At 48.2% G+C, this 18,511-nt stretch overlaps 2 protein-coding genes across 4 annotated transcripts in view; one reads left to right on the top strand and one right to left on the bottom strand.

Moving 5' to 3' along the window:
• ldah (lipid droplet associated hydrolase) overlaps positions 1-3,839 on the top strand; it is a 7,693-nt gene extending 3,854 nt beyond the window's left edge. The window contains exons 2-7 of one of the 2 annotated variants that reach the window (XM_015396595.1): positions 1,403-1,524; positions 1,631-1,759; positions 1,835-2,004; positions 2,102-2,345; positions 3,154-3,236; positions 3,316-3,839. In XM_015396595.1, coding sequence (XP_015252081.1) covers positions 1,410-1,524; positions 1,631-1,759; positions 1,835-2,004; positions 2,102-2,345; positions 3,154-3,236; positions 3,316-3,504 — 930 coding nt within the window. In that variant the 5' untranslated portion in view covers positions 1,403-1,409 and the 3' untranslated portion in view covers positions 3,505-3,839. The remainder of the gene's footprint in view (positions 1-1,402; positions 1,525-1,630; positions 1,760-1,834; positions 2,005-2,101; positions 2,346-3,153; positions 3,237-3,315) is intronic. The other variant, XM_015396594.1, reaches the window with a different exon arrangement.
• Positions 3,840-3,876: 37 nt separating this feature from the next.
• The window catches only part of LOC107098757 (ras and Rab interactor 3-like), a 22,663-nt gene continuing 8,028 nt past the window's right edge, over positions 3,877-18,511 (bottom strand). Inside the window, exons 3-15 of one of the 2 annotated variants that reach the window (XM_015396592.1) lie at positions 15,701-16,151; positions 15,484-15,595; positions 15,331-15,403; positions 12,155-12,246; positions 11,181-12,084; positions 8,754-8,931; positions 8,508-8,679; positions 7,580-7,701; positions 6,869-7,055; positions 5,715-5,846; positions 5,446-5,612; positions 5,246-5,360; positions 3,877-5,029 (exon numbers count right to left, since the gene is read on the bottom strand). In XM_015396592.1, coding sequence (XP_015252078.1) covers positions 4,785-5,029; positions 5,246-5,360; positions 5,446-5,612; positions 5,715-5,846; positions 6,869-7,055; positions 7,580-7,701; positions 8,508-8,679; positions 8,754-8,931; positions 11,181-12,084; positions 12,155-12,246; positions 15,331-15,403; positions 15,484-15,595; positions 15,701-16,151 — 2,950 coding nt within the window. In that variant the 3' untranslated portion in view covers positions 3,877-4,784. The remainder of the gene's footprint in view (positions 5,030-5,245; positions 5,361-5,445; positions 5,613-5,714; positions 5,847-6,868; positions 7,056-7,579; positions 7,702-8,507; positions 8,680-8,753; positions 8,932-11,180; positions 12,085-12,154; positions 12,247-15,330; positions 15,404-15,483; positions 15,596-15,700; positions 16,152-18,511) is intronic. The other variant, XM_015396591.1, reaches the window with a different exon arrangement.

Below are 18,511 nucleotides of genomic sequence, written 5' to 3'. Positions count from 1 at the left end.
TGGATGGATGGATGATGGATGGATGATGGATGGATGGATGGATGGATGGATGGATGATGGATGGATGATGGATGGTTGGATGATGAATGGATGATGGATGGTGGATAGATGGATAGATGGTGGATGGAAGGATGGATGGATGATCGATGGATGATGGTAAAAACATTTAGGAACATTTTTTTCAGATTTAGGAATTTTAAAACTTTTTTTCTGTTGGAAAAATAACTTTGATTTTTTTTCTAATCCAACCGGCTGTCAGATTATTTGACCATTTAGATGTACAGATGTAAGTGTATTATAATTATAAATATAGTTATTTGATGGTCTCTCTTTTTAATTTGCTGGATTATAATCCATCCATGTTCTGCCAGCTCACTGGTTATCTGCTAAAATGTTGTGTTGAATTGAATCACATTTCAACAAAATGCCAGTCGCTGTGATTGGTCCGTCAGACCTTAGCTGAGCCAATCAGAGCGCTGGGTTTATTTTGAAGGCGGATCTCCTCTGCCGCTGTGCTGAAGGTCAAACCGATTTAGTCTGAACCAGATTTTTCTGCTTCTCTCCATGAATTGATAACCGAGAATTAGCAGGAAGTGCCGATCAGTTGCAGGTAAACATTACGTCACAGTTCAAAGGTCACCGCAGGTACAATGAGTCAGCGCTCCACAGAGCAAAGGTTAAGCTATTGTTTCGAATTATTTTATTTGTAGTTTGAATTTTTCTCCCTTTATTAGCTTCAAAAAATCTAAAGCGATTGAAAATAGATTCTAAACAGCATAAAATGTGTTTTTTTTTTCTTTTAGTTTAATTTACTCCCATTTTAGAAAAAATTGATCAATGAGAACAGAGAGGAAGTTAGTCTGAATATCTGGATGTCCTGGTTCTAGTTTCAGAGAGCAGGACAGACTGGGACCCGACAGACTGGGACAGAGTGGAACTGACTGGGACTGACTGGGACAGACTGGGACCCAACAGACTGGGACAGACTGGGACTGGGACCCAACAGACTGGGACTGGGACAGACTGGGACCCAACGGACTGGGACAGACTGGAACTGGGACAGACTGGGACTGACTGGGACCCGACAGACTGGAACAGACTGGGACCCGATAGACTGGGACTGACTGTGACTGGGACAGACTGGGACTGGGACTGGGACCCGATAGACTGGGACTGTGTTGGGGGGGGTCTGCTGGGTTGTCCTCCACCATGATGTTGTTTCCTTTGTGTCCTTTGAAATAAACTCAAAGCATTTTCTAATGAAGTTCATTGATTGATCCAGTGGAGCAGGAAGCTCCTCCCCCTGACGCTGTGACGGCAGGTTCTGCCGGAAGGGACGCCACTTGGCTCCGCCCAGACCCCTCTGAGGACCACATAAATGGAGGTTCTGTTTTCCCTGCAGCACCCAGATGGAGAAGGAGGTCCAGAGGGAATTTATCTACTGCAGCGGAGCCGCCACGGAGGTTCTGAAGGTCGGCTCCTCTCACCTCTCAGGCCGAGACGTGCTCTTCCTCATCATCCCAGGTGAGTCTTCATTCAGAGACCCGGGGTTGCCTTCCTACTCTGGGGTTCCGGGGATCATTGGAGGACCTAAACCTGGAGGACATGAAGGGGTCTCTGTTGTCCTCAGGTAACCCCGGGATGGTGGAGTTCTACCGGAGCTTCATGCAGACGCTGCACAGCCTGCTGGGACTTCCCGTTTGGGCCGTGAGCCACGCCGGCCACTGTGCTCCGCCGGACTCCATGGACATCGTAGAAGGTAGGACAAGCTTTTCTTTCAGACTTTCTTCCCAGCTCAGACCTGAGAACCAGGTGGTCTCTCCTTGTGGTTCAGACGCCTCGGCGGCAGCGAAGCGCGACGTGTTCGGTCTGGATGGACAGGTCCAACACAAGCTGGCCTTCCTCCACCAACACGTTCCCAGAGGAACTGCCTTGGTTCTTGTTGGACACTCCATCGGCTGCTACATGATCCTGGAGATGATGAGGAGGGACCCGGAGCTGAAGGTACCCTCCATGACCCAGACCCAGACCTGGACTCGGGTCTAGACAGCTGTTCCTTCCAGGTTCTGCCCTGAAGGCATCTGCTCTGTCCTGGCTGCAGGTTCTGAAGGCCGTGCTGCTGTTCCCCACCATTGAGCGGATGGCCCAGAGCCCCCAGGGGAAGGTCATGACCCCCCTGATGTGTCAGCTGCGCTACCTGCTCTACCTGCCGCTCTTCCTGCTGTCTCTGCTGCCGCATGGCGTCATGGCGCGGCTCGTCAGGCTGATGTTCAGCAGCATCCCCGATCTGGACCCGTGTGTGCTCCAGCCTTCGGTGGAGATGCTGGGTTCAGGAGACTGTCCAGGTAACACATTATTGTCAGACTGACTCAGTTTTACTTTGTTTTCATCCAGAAACCTGAGCTGTTTTGATGAGCTCTGATAGCTCAGAGAGAAAAGCAGCTGATCGCAGACTGTTCTCTGCATCCAGACTGTTCTCTACAGACTGTTCTCTGCATCCAGTCTGTTCTCTACATAGAAAAACTATTTGGTTTTATTTAATTGGCTCCTCAGAAAGCAGAAAAGATTCCAGTTCTATTTTATTTTATTGCCTAATGAATGAAATATTTTCATGCACCCTCTGCAATGCCCTCGCTGACCACTAGGGGTTTGGAATCAGCGATCTAAGGGCGGGACGATCCAGTGGCTCTACCCACTAGGGGTTTGGGACGACACTTAATGGGGCGGAGCCGCAAACAGAGGCCTTAGGGGCCTGTTAGTGATTCAGCCGAGGATGATGAAGAGCGTCTTCATCATGGGGTCAGAGGTCAGGGTTATGAAGATTAAAGGATCACCTAGAAGTTCAAATAGCTTTAATTTCATTTTTTACAGCAAAGAATCCAATCACTTTATGAAATAAATCAGCCAATCAGAATCCAGCTGCAGTGAGGAACCGGATCAGAACCGGCATCCTACAGAAACACGGAACCATAGAGACACGGTTGATCAGGTGGTGGAACCTGCGGTTCTGGAACAGATTCTGCTGTAGAAGGTTTAGTGGTTTTGCCTGAATTTTTGTGGTTCTGTTGGTGGAACCAGACCCGTCTTCATGGTCGGGTTCTTCTGATCTTCCAGAACCTCCTGTGATGTTCTGCTTTCTGTTTCCTGCTGCAGTGAACGCTTTGTACCTAGGAGGTCAGGAAATGAGGATGGTTCTGGAGAGAGACAACGTGACGATCCAGAAGAACCTGGACAAGGTGAGAGAGCATCTGTCCTCCTTTTTGGACCCAGAGGACGGGTTCCGTTCTGGAGACTCAAACACTTCCTGTTCCTCAGCTCCTGTTTTACTACGGAGTGTCGGACCACTGGTGCCCCGTCACCTACTTCCAGGACATCAGGAGGGATTTCCCACATGGAGACTTCCGGCTGTGTGAGAAAGGAATCCGGCACGCCTTTGTTCTGGACGCAGGTCGGGACGTGGCTCAGATGGTGGCAGAGTGGACCCGTGGATCTCTGAGGGGATGAGGGTCAGGATTACAACCTGCCAGACAAAACCCAGGGGGAAATACCCAGGTTCTACCCAGGACGGCAGACCGGTCCGGTCCGGTTCCGGTGATCGGAACATTTCCCTGCTTTTAGTTCTGTTGGTCTTTAACAAACCTACGGAAGCCCAGCAGGGACACTAATGAGGAGCAATTATCAAATCATTGTGATTATTGAATGTTTAGATCATTTATTCCTTATTTTAATATAATTGATTATAAAAAGAGGAAAATAAAACACGTCTGAATATTTATTAAAAAACGGGTCGTTTACATCCAACATGGCTGCCTGAGAGGAAGAGCCTCATCTGACCAGAACCCAGCAGGGACTGATCCTCCTGGTTCCTCCTGGTTCCTCCTCATCCTAGAAGGTGTGTGTGTGATCCTAGGAGGATGAACCCCCCAGAGGGAAACTGGAAGTCATTTTGAACCAGTCTAAACCTTCCAGTGGTCCCACTTTCATGTGTTTGCAATGGTTCCTGTAGATCTTTCAGGTCAAACAGAACCTCAAGGTCCAGTTTCTACAGAATCTCATCAGTGAGAATCATAGAAAACCTGAAAACTGTCAGTTAAATGTTTCACTTCCTGTCATCCATCCAAGGTTCCTGTGACCTTTGGATGGATCCCTACTGGTTCTGTAGGGATCCTACATCAAAGCCAGGATCCCAACAGAATCAGAACACGGAATGGTCCAAAGTGTCATTGTTACCTTGCAGCATTTCAGCGCTGCTGCCTCTGTGTTTTCTAAAGGATTACAAATCGTCCACAGCACCCCCTGCTGGTCTGCCTGACCAGCAGGGGTCTGCTGCGTCATCTAGCAGTCAGGGAGATCCAGAAACAGAATCTCCAGAACCTGCTGGGACCCAAGAAAAAACGAGACCCGGATCCTTGTCTCTGAAACACTCGGACCAAATCTGTGTAACAGAAACTTCAGTTATTGGTCTGATGTCTGGTTCTGACCCAACAGCTGCTACCTTCAACAGAGAAACACTGAATGAAGTAAACAGAACCTTCCAGCTTTCAGAACCAGCCAGCCTGAATCTCACAAAGTCAAATATAGATGATTACAAAATAAAGATTATTAGGAAGAGTTCTGACCCGTCTGCCAGGGTTCCAGACCCTCTGACCAGAAACCTGGGTCTCTTTGGTTCTGAACATCTCCTCTAGAGTATCTTCAGTTTCAACTGCATCCAGAAGTTAAACTGCATCAACACCATCTTGATGCAGCTACCAGGCAGTACCCTGGTTCTGATTCTGGATGGGTTAAAGGTTGATCAGAGTCTCCTCCTCTTCTGGCTCGGTTGGCCCGCTGGCCGTCTGTTCCGTCAGTAGAGGAAGAGGCGGTTCTGTTGGACACACGGGGACCTGTGGCATGGCGGGTCGGTCGATGGGATGGAAGAGGAAGCAGTAGGCTCCTGGCTGGCAGCTGTTCTTTACACTCAGAGCCAGGTCCGACGGAACCACCGGCTGCAGAACCCCGTCCATGTAGACGCTCAGCGTGTAGGAGTCTGAACAACAGAGACACATTTGGATCAGAACCACAGCCGCTCAGTGACCCCACACTGTAGAACTTTAACACAGAACCTCCCCCATAGAACCTCCAGTTCCTTTCCAGAGGAACACCCATCAAACAGCCCACCACGGGGTTGCACCATTAGATTCCAGCTCAGCTTGTTCTGCATAGAAACCCTCCCAGAAACAGGAAGTGATGTCAGAGCCGGTACCTTGTTCAAAGCGTGCGGCGCACTGCTCGGTCAGCTCCTTGATGGTCATGGAGGGGATGATACCCAGAGTTTTGGGGTCAGCACCAATCTCAGGACAGTACACGGTGAGGAAGTCCTGCAGAAGCAACAAACCGTGGATCCATTAGGTTCTGAGTAGCAGAACTCTGAGTCCGTGAAGATCTGGTTCTGTGTGTTTGTACCCGAACGGAACCCTGGCCCACTCGCTCCTGGTTGAGCGTCCGCCGTCTCTCCCAGCGGTGGATGGAGTCCTGAACCTCTCTGCTCAGCTGCCGCGTCGCTGACCTCTGCTGGTCAAACGTCTTGATGTGCTCCAGCGCCCCATAGGTGGTGGTCAGATAGTAGGAACCTGAACCCAGAGAGGGGAGAGGTGCGTTCAGGGACAAAGCCTCAACATCGCATAATATTAACCCTCCTTTAATGGGGGGGACCCCTACAGGCACGTTCTCACCCTCTCCCAGTGTTAAGGCGGGGTCCATCAACTCCATCATGTACTCCACGTCCAGCTGCAAGGCGGCCAGGTTGGATCTGGCCAGGACGTACATCATTACAGGAAGGAAGTCATCGGCGCCGTGAGCCCGCCCTGTTCAGAGACCACCCGTTAGATCAGAGCTGTCCAGCGGCGGCCCTCCATGGCCCACATCCTGCAGGTTTCTTCTCAGGCAGGTCAACAGACCCGCTGAAGACCCATGAGAACAATCTCTATTTATTCACTGGATTGCTGATTGCCTGTTGGTAGTATGGGGTGGAGGGAAGCCACCGGCCGCCATATTGATACTCCCTAGTTAGACCGGTCGCAATGTAAACAATCTGCGCTAAAGCATCAGACAACAATGATGTTCTAATTTTCAGGGGGACTTTTGAAATAAAGATAAATTCATCACTTTGACGCAGACTGGCTGTTTCATAGCATCAGTAGATTAACTTTAACTTAAAATAATAAAAAAATAGACCCATCACATTGAATAGTCATTATGAAACCAATGAAGTCTATAAATCATGTAATATAACATATTATACAAAATCCATCACAATAAAATCAATGTGTTAATGGAGCAGATGATCCAAAAGTGCTAAACGTTAGACCCAATGTCAATGGCTAACTCAGTCAATGTCTTCCCGTCAGTCTGAGATAGCCAGACTAATGTTAGTCTGCAGACTAAACTATAGGATCCATCGGCTATAGATGGATTTATTGCTTAGTTCATCCACTGACTGAGAAATTACCTGAGGAACTTCTTTCTGTAGCCAGAAAACTGCTGGTTTCTGCAGCCAAATGCTACACAGGGAGGCTGGGCTCAGTCAGCCTAAACTTCTGACATTTTGAATTGAAAAAGCTTCCTGGATGGAGAACAAACTTGGAAACAAAGTCCAGTGGATTGTTTTTAACTTAAATCTGGGAGGAACTACACAAGTAGGCATTTTTATGGCGCGTTCCCGTGGGAGTACCAATATGGCGGTCGGTGGCTTCACTTTTTTTTTTGGGCTGTCGGCAATCCAGTGAATAAATTAGAGATTAGTGTCGAGAACATGCAGAACGTTGGGCTGCGAGGCCTGAGGCTGGACTGGTTTCTAGCAGCGCTTCAGAGAGAAAGTGGCACGGACCTGGACAGCTGATGGACATGGAGTCATAGATGATCTTACAGGTCTTCAGCAGCAGCTCAATCTTCCTCTGTGGAGAATATTCCTGATGGAGTTTGTTCAGCTTCATGCTGATTTTCTCCATGGCAGGAGCCTCAGGGATGGAGGTGGTTATCCCTAAAGCTGTGGTGGTGCTGCCCAGGACCTCCGCCTGCAGTTCAGTTCAATTCAATACAATTCAGTTCACTTCAATTCTATTCAGTTTATTTCTATAGCTCCAATTCACATCATGTAATTTCAGGTCACTTTCCAGTTCACCAGATCATCCTGTCAGATTGATTCAAAGTTTTCTATCTAAGAATAACCAGCTGATTGCATCGACTCATTGACTGAATCTGACTTTTATTTTGGACTCTACATTGGACTCTGAATCGGACTCTGAATCGGACTCTGAATCGGACTCTGAATCGGACTCTGAATCAGACTCTGAATCGGACTCTGAATCGGTCTGAATCGGACTCTGAATTAGACCCTGAATCGGACTCTGAATCTGACTCTAAATCTGACTGAATTGGACTCTGAATCGGACTCTGAATCGGACTCTGAATCTGACTGAATCAGGCTCTGAATCAGACTAAATCGGATTCTGAATCGGACTCTGAATCTGTTTTTTTTCTGTGATGATGAAGCAGTGAGCAGGTCCTGCTGGTTCTGTCTGTGGGGTTTTGGACCCACCTGGTTCTGTTCCAGCCGTTTCATGGTTCCAGCATCTGAGTGCAGCTTCTCTAGGCTCTTGTAGACGGGTTCTTTCAGCGGCTTCAGAACGCTCTTACACAGAGCGGCTTCCACGATGCTCTCTGCAGAAACAGACACCGTTTATTTAGCTTCATTCATCTGTTCCTGTTTCAGCTGCTGACAGATCCCAACATCTTTATTTACAACGTTTAATAAAGTGCTTCCAATTAAGATGTCCGATTTTATCTGCATTTTAAAATAAGACCCAGGCTGAAGGCGTGGATGACATCAGATGACATCAGATCAGCTGTGTGGCATCATGGGACACATCTCCATCCTCAGCCTGAAGCTGGAGAAGATAGCGCAGCTGTTAGGACCTCCTGTGTGGCACCGGTTCCCCCTTTGGTGAGGTCTTCATTGGATCCACCGGGACGTCGGCATGGATACTCGCTGCTGGTGATGACCTCACTGACAGCGGGGAACATCCAGGGAACTGATCCACAGGCAGATTCCACCTCCTGAGGACACAGATGATGAAGCTGCAGAGCTTCTTCAGTAAAGGCGGTTAGGGCCACAAAGGAGCAGAACCTCAGATCCTTCCTTCCAGCTGCTGTTAGACTTCTGCACCCAGTAGACCCAGTAAAGCTTCCATACTGGGATCCTGTCCTTTTCTTCAGCAGAACATCATCCAGATGGATCACCCTACTCTGAGATCAGCATCAGCATCTTCTCCACTCAGTGAAGTCCTTGTTTCTGTCTGTGGGATGATCTCTGGTGTCCATCTGGTCCTGAACTTCCACTGCAGACGGACTCTTGAGGATGTCTCCTTCATTCACTTCTCACCTCGGAGGCCTTTGGCGTAGTTAAGCATTCAGCCACCCGCAAACCCACCCCCCACCCCCCAGCAGGTGGTGCAGCTCTACGTTACCCAGCTTGTCCTGCGTGTACTGATGCTGAGGCTCCAGCAGGGCCTGCAGCTCCGTGCTCTGAAGCAGGTAGCTCTTCAGCTGGGTCATCATCAGACGGATCTCCTGCAGCAGCTCCGTGGAGGTGGAGTGTTTGGACATGGTCTCCAAGGTGAAAGCTCTGTGGTCCTTCACCTGGACACAAAACAGGGATGTTGCAGGTCTGCTGGTCTCATGAGGAAGCAGCCCCATCCTCTCACTGTACTCACCAGGTTCCCAAAGTAGCTCAGCGGGTCCCTGGCCAGCTCCACGATGCGCTTGGTGAGGCGGCCATCATGGAAGATGATTCCGGTGAGGACCGTGGAGAGGCGGTGGCGTGCCCGGTCCAACATCACGGTGGGGGTTCTTCTTACGGCGGTCTTACAGCTGTGGCTGTCTGCTGGAGTCCTGATAGAAAACAGCAGAACTTTAGGTTTCCTCCTCATTCATGAACGCTGTGACGTTTCTACAAGCTCTCCTCGCAAAGCATGATGGGATTTGCTGTCCCAGCGGCCCGCTGTCGCCATAGGCTGCCGCTACCAGACAGCAGCGTCCCAGTTAGAGTCCCACTGTGGTGGCTGACCCATATAATGATAGAAGTCTACGTTCAGACTGTCTACGTTCAGACTGACTATGTTGAATCAGAACAGTGAGAATTCGAAAGGATCCAGGATGTGAGCCGATCTTTGCTCCCTCTGCCAACTTTTACGGCAATAAACGAGCATTCAAGGCCTGCATGTGTTGAAACGTGCAGACCTGTCAGCGTGTGCAAAGCTGATCCTCAGCTCAGGTGCAGGTTGAACTGCACAGATTAAGCAGAACGGCAGCTGCAGTCATTATTGTGGGTTCTTGAATAAGCAGATCCCCTTCAAATCAGCAGACTGTATAGAATCATGGGTGGAAGAAATGCAAACAAACAGCAACCGAAAGCAAAGCGATTTGTGAAACCTAATACCGAGACCATGCTCTGTTCATGTGTCTATTTCCAGCAGGCAGGTGCAAACCCACACAAAAACTTCTGCACCACAAATGAGGTTCTGCTTGAGCTGCAGACCGTGGAGAGTCTGTGATCGTATTTGGACTGTCAGAAATAACAGCAGTAGAATAATATGTGGGGAAAGGCGTCTTTCAGTATGGATCAATGCAGCAGGAAGCACTTCTATAAGCTGCTAAACAATAAAACTACCATGACTAAGGTCACATATAGCACATTTATACATAGTTCCCACACGCCTCCAACTGAATCGTTTTATCACATCTTGGTAGTTATGGGCAACAGCAGCAGCCAGGACCATCATGGCTGCAGGTGTGATGTTCATAAGATCTCAGGTTGGACCCGTATGAGACTGCTCTGATTTCCAACCATCACTCAGTTTATCACTCAGTGAAGAATGTCTGCAGCTTAGATGATGTTTCTGATCGGTGTTTAACAGCCTAATGAGGCCCCTGTCTCACCTGGACGATTTCTCCAGCGTCTGCCGATGTCCCAGAATCTCCTAAAACGCTGGCATATGCTCAACTTTCTATGGATTTTTTCTATTCTGGGCGTAAACGGAGTATTCATAATGAGTCCAGAACTTCTGTCCAACCACAGCCTAACTTCTGCATATAACACACGGCAGCGTAGTGACCTGAGGGGGGCAGCGATGAGCCTGGAGGCGCTTGGCCTGCAGAAAAAAATTTATTTGATCGCGGTATTAACCATGCTGCTGTTTACCAACCGCCAAAAAAAAAAGAATAAAGAAATAACGAAAGCAGGTTTCTGTTGGCAGTAGATTGAACGTCATGTCTGCTAGGAAGTTTGTTGGTGGTGGGCGTGAACACAGGGAGGATCCATCACTCTCACCTTCTGGCTCACCCTTTGATGGGGATGAAGTCTGGAGGAGAACTGACGGTTTCCTCCTGTGAACCCCCTTTATGCCAACACGCCGCCAATACGCCATTATACAGCAGCTGGAAGTTAGAAACACGTTCAGCGCTCATCTAGAACACGTCAGATATCTTGATATGCGTTGGAGAGAAGTTCTGGATAAGTTACGCAGAAGTTATGCACAAGTTACTCAGAGGTTTAGGATAAGCTAGACGCCACGACTGATGAGGAACTGGATGTATGTCAACCATCAGATAACTGACCTGGAACTGATGGCCAGTGGATGGCAGACTTATACAAACCGTAGCCATAACCTATCCAATGTATGCCAGCGTTCTTGCCAGATGTTTCGTACATCAGACATACGCTGGTCTAAATCGTAAAGGTGTGACAGGAGCTTTAAGCAAGATGAGAAGGTTCTGGTCTCTGGCAGAGTGAGATCTGGATCAGTAAGGTGACATTAAACCCTTCGATGCACCTGCTGCTCAGTATAAACCGCAGCGCTGCCACCTCCTCAGCAAGAAAAGTCACTATTGGCTGTCCTACAAGGAGATAGATAACATCATTGCCTACTTTGCATACCTCATGTGATCGAGCTGCAGGATATTCTAATCCCTTCAGAGAGATAGGATACCAGGGAAGAAGAAGCAAGGAGATTCCGCGTTCAGTTAGCATAGCGCTGCTGTCTGCAGAAGCGGGTTAGAACGCCAGCAGCCATGCTGATGGCACATGGCGTCTGGCAGCTAAAGGGGCGGGGTCTAACAGGTTTAGGCACCTCCCATCCTACCTGTGGTTCGGTTCTTGCTCCAGGTTTGGTTCTACCTCTTCCTCAGTGCTGCTGGTGGAACAGGAATCAAGGTCGGCCCCCAGAGCGGCGCCCCCTTGTGGTGAATAGAGGGACACATCTGGACGCCGAGCCGGGGAGGGAGGGGGGATTTTCGGTGGTCCACTCTGATTGGTTGGTCCTCCAGGTGGGATTGTGACGGATGGTTTAGTCCTGGGAGGCGGGACGGGACGGGAGGGTCTTTTTTGGGATGGTTTGTCCTCCTTCAGCATTTTCCCCTCCTCTTCCTCCTCCTTCTCTTTGCTCCTCATCCTCTGGTCTTCATGGCGACTGGCCTCCTGTTCAGCCTCCTCACCCAGCAGACCTGCTACTCCTCCTGTCATCTCTTTCCTCTTCTCTCCTTCTCTCTCAGGGGCTTTTGCAGCATCTTGTCCGTCTTCTTTGCGTAGCGAGGCACGCTGCAGAGGAGGAGGAGGTGGTGGAGGAGGAGCCCCTTTGGCCTGCTGGGGGACAGAAGGCCGCCGCAGAGGAGGGGATGTTGCCTTCCTCTCCTCTTTCAGGCTTACTGCTCTCCTTCCTCCTTCTTTCCTCTCAGACTCTGGATAAGTAGAAGCAGCAGTCTGAGCTGAGGAGGGAGAGGAGAACAGGAGGCCGGTCCCAGAACCAGAACCCAGGCTGGGAGGCCGGGGAGGGGGCCGTTTGGGGACCTTGATCTGTGCTTTTTTTGAGCTTTCCCCATTCTGCATGGGGGACATGATGTCTTCACTGAAGACGGACTCTTGCTTGGAAGCAGACAGAAGTTTTCTTTCAGGACCAGGCTGCTCCTTCACTGGGACTGGGTTCACATACAGGTAGATGTTGGGCTCAGGATTCTGGTTCTGGTTCTGCTGGTCAGCCGTCCAGAAATCTGTAGCACAGAGGTTCAGTAAAGATTTACAGCCTCAGAGGAACGTTACTATAATAGACGCTTTATCTACCTGCGCCCAGAGCAGAGACGACTTGTAGGTCCTCTTCACTGGTTGTCATGGTAACAGATGGGGGTAACTTCAACGGCATGGCAAGAATGTCTCTGATTGGAGGATAAAAATCAGAACTGAGGGTTCACCTATTTCTAGAGCTTCAGTTCACCTTAGGTCACTTTAAACAGATTATCCGGTCAGATTAAAAGCTAAGGTTACATTTTTACAGGAAATTACAGATTTTATACAACTTTGAATACAAAAGCTAGCAAATTAGCAGAAAAATGTGGCCTTTAGCTAAAGGATTAAATAAATAAAACTAAAAATGAAATATTCCAACAGTCAATTTAACTCATGATAAACATGATATAAATGCAGAACAATTATATAAAGAAAATCTGCTTGGTCTGCCTTTGATCACTGACTATCTTTAAGCTTTCGTACACATTGTCTTCTGCTTTTTCCTGAAACACATAGCGGAGGCAGCTGTCTCAGCAGGGGCTCCCAGACTTCCCTCTCCTCGGACAGTCTATGCCAGCAGGGAGACATAGTCCCTCTATGGTGTCCTGGGTTGTCCCCTGGACCTCGTCCCACTGGGATGTGCCTGGAACACCTCAGAGGGAGGTGTCCAGTATTGGTAACCGAGGCCAAGACCTTACATGTCCGTGTTGTCTTAGTCTCAAACTCTAAATGTCTTTGCCTTGTCTTGAACTCGATACTCTTCGGTCTGGGTTGGTGTGGTTTTTACTACAACATTGGCGTCCAGTAGGCATCTGATAAAGATGCCTGATCCTCCTCAGCTGACTCCTTTTAAGGAGAAGCAGCTCTACTCTGAGCCTCTCCCTGATGACCCAGCTCCTCACCCTCTCTCTGCGGGGAGAGCCTAGTCTCCCTGCAGAGGAAGCTTGGATCCAGGATCTGGTTCTTTGGATCCTGATCCAGTTAATGACCGTAGGTGAGGGACGGAACGTAGAGATACAGCTGAATCAGAACTTTACCTTTTCTCTCAGCTCTCTGAACCACAGCAGACGGAGCAGCGTCTGGATTATAGTGGCAGCACCGATTCGTCTATCAATCCCCCTCACTGATGAACAGGACATCAGGATACTTGAACCCCTCAACTTTAGGCAGGAATTCTCTTAAAACTGAAGTGGCCAAGCCACCGTCTTCTGGTCCAGACCCTCACCCTGGACTTGGAGGATCTGATTCTCCCTTTCATTGTTCAACATAAAACCAGGCTGAATATTTAACTTGTTTGCCCCCAATGTATGCTATAGATGTCCAAAGAAGGGAACAAGCAGAACAACATCATCAGCCCTTGGCTGGACCTAGAAATCCTGTTCATAAAGATTTCTAAAAGGAGTGCTGAGAGAGAGCAGCCCTGCTGAAGACCAATATGCACTGGGAACAGGTCAGACTTAAGGCTGAACTGCGGAATAAAATACTGGTCTGGTGTTACAGAAATTATGTGGCCCCTGGTAAAGGGCCCCCAGTTCTATATTCCTGGGGCACCTCCACAGGGCACCACAAAGGATGTTGCTGAACCCCTTCTCTGGGTCCATAATACACATGTGGATTTGTTGGACAAACTCCCATGAAACCTTGAGCACCCGGCAGAGTTTAGAGCCAGTCCAGTGTTCCAGAGCCCAGATGAAAATCACGCTGCTACTCCTGGAGCAGAGGTTGCACAGTCAGCCTAACTCTCCTCTCCAGCACCCTGACATCATCCTGAGAAGTGTGATCATCCAGTAGTTGGAGCAAACCCTCCTGTCTCCTTTATTAAAGAAGAGAACCACCACCCCAGTCTGCCAGTCCTGGGGCACTGTCCCCAACCTCCATCCAATGTTTAAGATGCATGTAAACCATGATAGCCTGACAGCATCCAGAGACCTGAGGTGCTCGGGGCAGATGTTATCTAGAATTGCTTTCAGTGAAATGATAAACTTTCTCCATGGCCTATTATTTGGTCTAGTCTAGTTTAGTATTTGCATCCTTGACCACCCGGGCAGCGGCATGCTTAGCCTTGGGATACCTACTTGCTTCTGAAAGAGTCCCACAAGCCGGCCCTGGTGGGACTCCTTCTTCAGCTTTACAGCCTCCCTTACTGCGGGTGTCCACCACTGGGATGTGGTGTTGCCACTGCAATATTGTCCATCTGAGTGTCTAAGACATGTGGCTAAAGATCAGAAGATACAACTACAAAGTCATTCATCAACCTCTGACCTACTTGGGCCCAGTGATGGACATCTTTATGCTTGAACAAGATGTACCTTATGGATAATCCAGGACTTGGACGGAAGTCCATTAATGAAACACCGCTCAGATTCAGAGCTGGGGTCTGGTCCTCCCTAACGTGTCCTTCCAGTGTTTTCCAAATTAGCATGGAGCCTCTCTCAAGGACCTGAGCCCAGTCTATGTTTGAATGTAAGCACAATTATTTCTCACTGGTTTAACTTCACCTCCAGCAGAAGCTGAGGCTACTTCTCTCCCAGACAAGTCCCGGAGCTTGCTTCATTTCTGACTGCTGTTCAGTCCTCTTAGCACCAATCTTTATGCAGTTAAACCAAAAGAAAAGACAGGNACGGAGCAGCGTCTGGATTATAGTGGCAGCACCGATTCGTCTATCAATCCCCCTCACTGATGAACAGGACATCAGGATACTTGAACCCCTCAACTTTAGGCAGGAATTCTCTTAAAACTGAAGTGGCCAAGCCACCGTCTTCTGGTCCAGACCCTCACCCTGGACTTGGAGGATCTGATTCTCCCTTTCATTGTTCAACATAAAACCAGGCTGAATATTTAACTTGTTTGCCCCCAATGTATGCTATAGATGTCCAAAGAAGGGAACAAGCAGAACAACATCATCAGCCCTTGGCTGGACCTAGAAATCCTGTTCATAAAGATTTCTAAAAGGAGTGCTGAGAGAGAGCAGCCCTGCTGAAGACCAATATGCACTGGGAACAGGTCAGACTTAAGGCTGAACTGCGGAATAAAATACTGGTCTGGTGTTACAGAAATTATGTGGCCCCTGGTAAAGGGCCCCCAGTTCTATATTCCTGGGGCACCTCCACAGGGCACCACAAAGGATGTTGCTGAACCCCTTCTCTGGGTCCATAATACACATGTGGATTTTTTGGACAAACTCCCATGAAACCTTGAGCACCCGGCAGAGTTTAGAGCCAGTCCAGTGTTACCTGCTGACACAATAGAAGGAGATCAGTTTGAAAATGTCATCAAACACCAGCGAGGATCCCTCCAGGTGGACAACTGTGAACAAGTTGACGTAGAAGTTAGTTTAGATCAGGCATTACAGTGTCTTTCGTGAACTGTTATAACGGGACACATACAGGTTTGGTGCTGATTGACTGCCACGCTGCGTACAATCGGTGCTCCAAGTTCATCTGGCAGTCGGAAGGAAATCTTGGTTACCTTTTCATCTGCGCTGTGAGCCAAGAATGTCTGCGAAAACAGCAGAATGTCATGATCCAGATGGATGTCCAAAATAACTGGTTTGGAATGTTAATTCATGATGTAGATACGGAGTCAATCTAGTGGCAGTCTTACTCCTGCTGGCTGCTTCTCTAGTAAACATAAGATCTTGTCTTGGCTCAATCCGCTGGGCCGCCACACTGAAACGCTTCCAACAAGCTTATCTATGGAGCTGAGCGGTGGAGCAGCCGGGGAGGATGGTGGGATGACGGGAGCCAGTGGGAGAAGGGGTGAAGATGGAGTGGGAGACGATGGAGATAAAGATGGAGGTGAAAAGGAGGGAATAAGATCAGATGGTTGTGGTGTAGATTGGGAGAGGACAATAGGAGAAAGAGGAGGAGGAAGAAATGGGGGAGTAGGTGCAGGAGAAGGAAGAAGTGATGCAGGGGTTGGAGGGGGTAGAGGAGGACGGGTAGGTAGCTGGGAGGGCCTCAGCATTGGAGGAGGGGGTCTTGGCCGACATGGCCTGGCAGGTGGCTGGGGGGTTGGTGAAGAGATGAGAACCCCTGTCAAAGGGCCGGTGTGGCTGTAGAGGAGAATAAACACATGATCAAATTAGAAAATTTTTTAGATTCTTTGAGGTTTTTACAGCACTAGTGGCTCGTCAATAGGCTGACAGGAAAGGGGGAATGAGAGGAGAACCACCGGTCAGTACCTTGGTCGGGGGTTAACCACTGCGTCACCGCAGTATGCCCACAATAGACGCACAGTAGAATTAGAATCAGACATGCTTTGACAATCCCAATGGGAAATACAGTTTCAGTACAACCGTTCGTCACAATACATCACATACATTAGGGTTGGGGGTCTGAGGGCGGGGGGGGAGTGGGCAATGGATTAACTGAGGCCAAGCTGCTGAGTTCCCACCAGTTACCTGGCTGCCTATGTCCAGGCGGTTACCTAGTGCTGCCATTGTCTATGTGGAAAGATAGGAGCTACATTGGGGAAGAGAGGGGAAAGAAACATATTTCACACTTTATCCTTGACAGGATACAGTTTGAGATATCAAAAAACCTTGCACAAGAAAACCACATGTAAACACAAAACAGACATTTCAGCAGAGGCTAAGATCGGAGGCGGAGTCACATGGATTCAGTTGACTGACATTGAGACATTAGTTGTGTGTGTATGATGAGTGCATTCAATTTGTCCATGAACGCTGACCGCAGGCAATGACCTTGATAAGATGGAAGTTTATCAACAGTCACTGAGTGCATCCACAGATGTTTGCAGGTAGGGGAGGGGGCAGCAGACTTCTGTGCCCTTTCGCCATAACATCCAGGGGAGATTAGATATCGTGTATCCCACGAAGTATGTCGCAGCAAGACAGGATGGGTCCACTTTTCCGTGTCTTCCAGTTGAATAAATTTGATCAATTGCATTGAGAGACCAGCTGACCAGGTCAAAAAAGGACTGGCACTAGAGCAATTCCAGTTCCTAAAGGGGCCCATGTCCTGCAACTTTTAGAAGTGCCTTTGGTTACACACACCTGAATCAATTAGATGACTGAGAGGACTCTGGAGGAACACACTGCATACTGGGGAGATAAATCAGCCATTTGATTCAGGTGTGTTGGACCAAGGATGGATCTAAAAGTTGCAGGATACTGGCCCTCAGGAACTGGAATTGCCCACCCCTGCACAAGAGCCTTTTACTGGCAGGCCTGTCTTAGAGGAGTAAACCTGTTTAGCAACATGGTGAGAATGAAAAAAATCCAACTTTATTGTCATTCCTATGTAACAAGTACAAAGCAACGAAATTAACCCTCTGCATTTAACCCATCCCCTTGGGGAGCAGTGTGGGGTTAAGGGTGTTGCTCAGGGACCCAGAGAGGCAGTCCAGGGGAGTGGGGCTTGAACTCAGAACCTCTGGTACCCAAATCCAGCTGAGGTTATACCATCGGTCTGACACACTGTCCCGGATTCCCACTTCACCTGTTTACAAAAGGATTGTGAAAACATTTGACCAAAACAAATTCAATTAGATTTATAGTTTAGATTCTTTTGTTTTTCAAAGGGGCATTGGGCCCCTCTATTGCCCCTTTTATCTTAACCCCAACCCTTACGAGCTCTGGTCCAGTTGGTGGGAATGGTTTAGTTAGTTTGAGTTATTGTTAATAGATGGCTACCCTCACAGACAGAAGTCTGAACCTGCTAAATCAATCCAAAGAAGGTTGTTGGCAGCAAGTTGAAGCGCTGGATTCGTTTAGGAATGAGTAAATTCATGAAGCATGATCAAACAGAAGTATATGACTCAGAGAATTAGCATTAGGTAGCTAATGCTACCTAATGCTAATTCTCTGCTACATCATGTTTAGCTCCTTCATGCCAACACAATCCTGCCTAATACCAACATTATGCTAACACTACTTTATGTTAATACTACCAAATAGGCTACTATTGCCAATTTATGCCAATGATGCTTAATGATATGACAATTCAATGCCAATGCTCATTGTGCGTACACATCCTAATGCTATGACGATATAACAGTAATGCTACCTTGTGCTAATGCTACTTTATGTAAACGCTAGCTATTACTAATGCTGAATCATGCTGACCTAATCTACCTAATGCCAACTAATTAATAAAGAAAATTATTTGCATATTTTTTTTAGAAACCTTACATTCTGATGTGATTAATCTATCTCTGTTACAGGGATATGTACCAAAGGCTTTTAAGGTTGCTGGAATTAAACCTTTGCTTAAGAAACCGTCTCTTGACCCAGATGACTTGGTCAATTGTAGACCTATATCCAATCTTCCTTTCTTATCTAAAATTCTTGGGAAAGTAGTTGTCAAACAAGTGTGCGGTCACTTCTACCATACTGAACTTTTTGAAGAGTTTCAGTCTGACTTTAGAGCTCGTCATAGCACTGAAACAGCT

Source organism: Cyprinodon variegatus, unplaced genomic scaffold (assembly GCF_000732505.1).
Source record: "Cyprinodon variegatus isolate N-32 unplaced genomic scaffold, C_variegatus-1.0 Scaffold807, whole genome shotgun sequence".
Lineage (NCBI taxonomy): Eukaryota > Metazoa > Chordata > Actinopteri > Cyprinodontiformes > Cyprinodontidae > Cyprinodon > Cyprinodon variegatus.
This window is presented reverse-complemented; position numbering and strand designations above follow the sequence as displayed.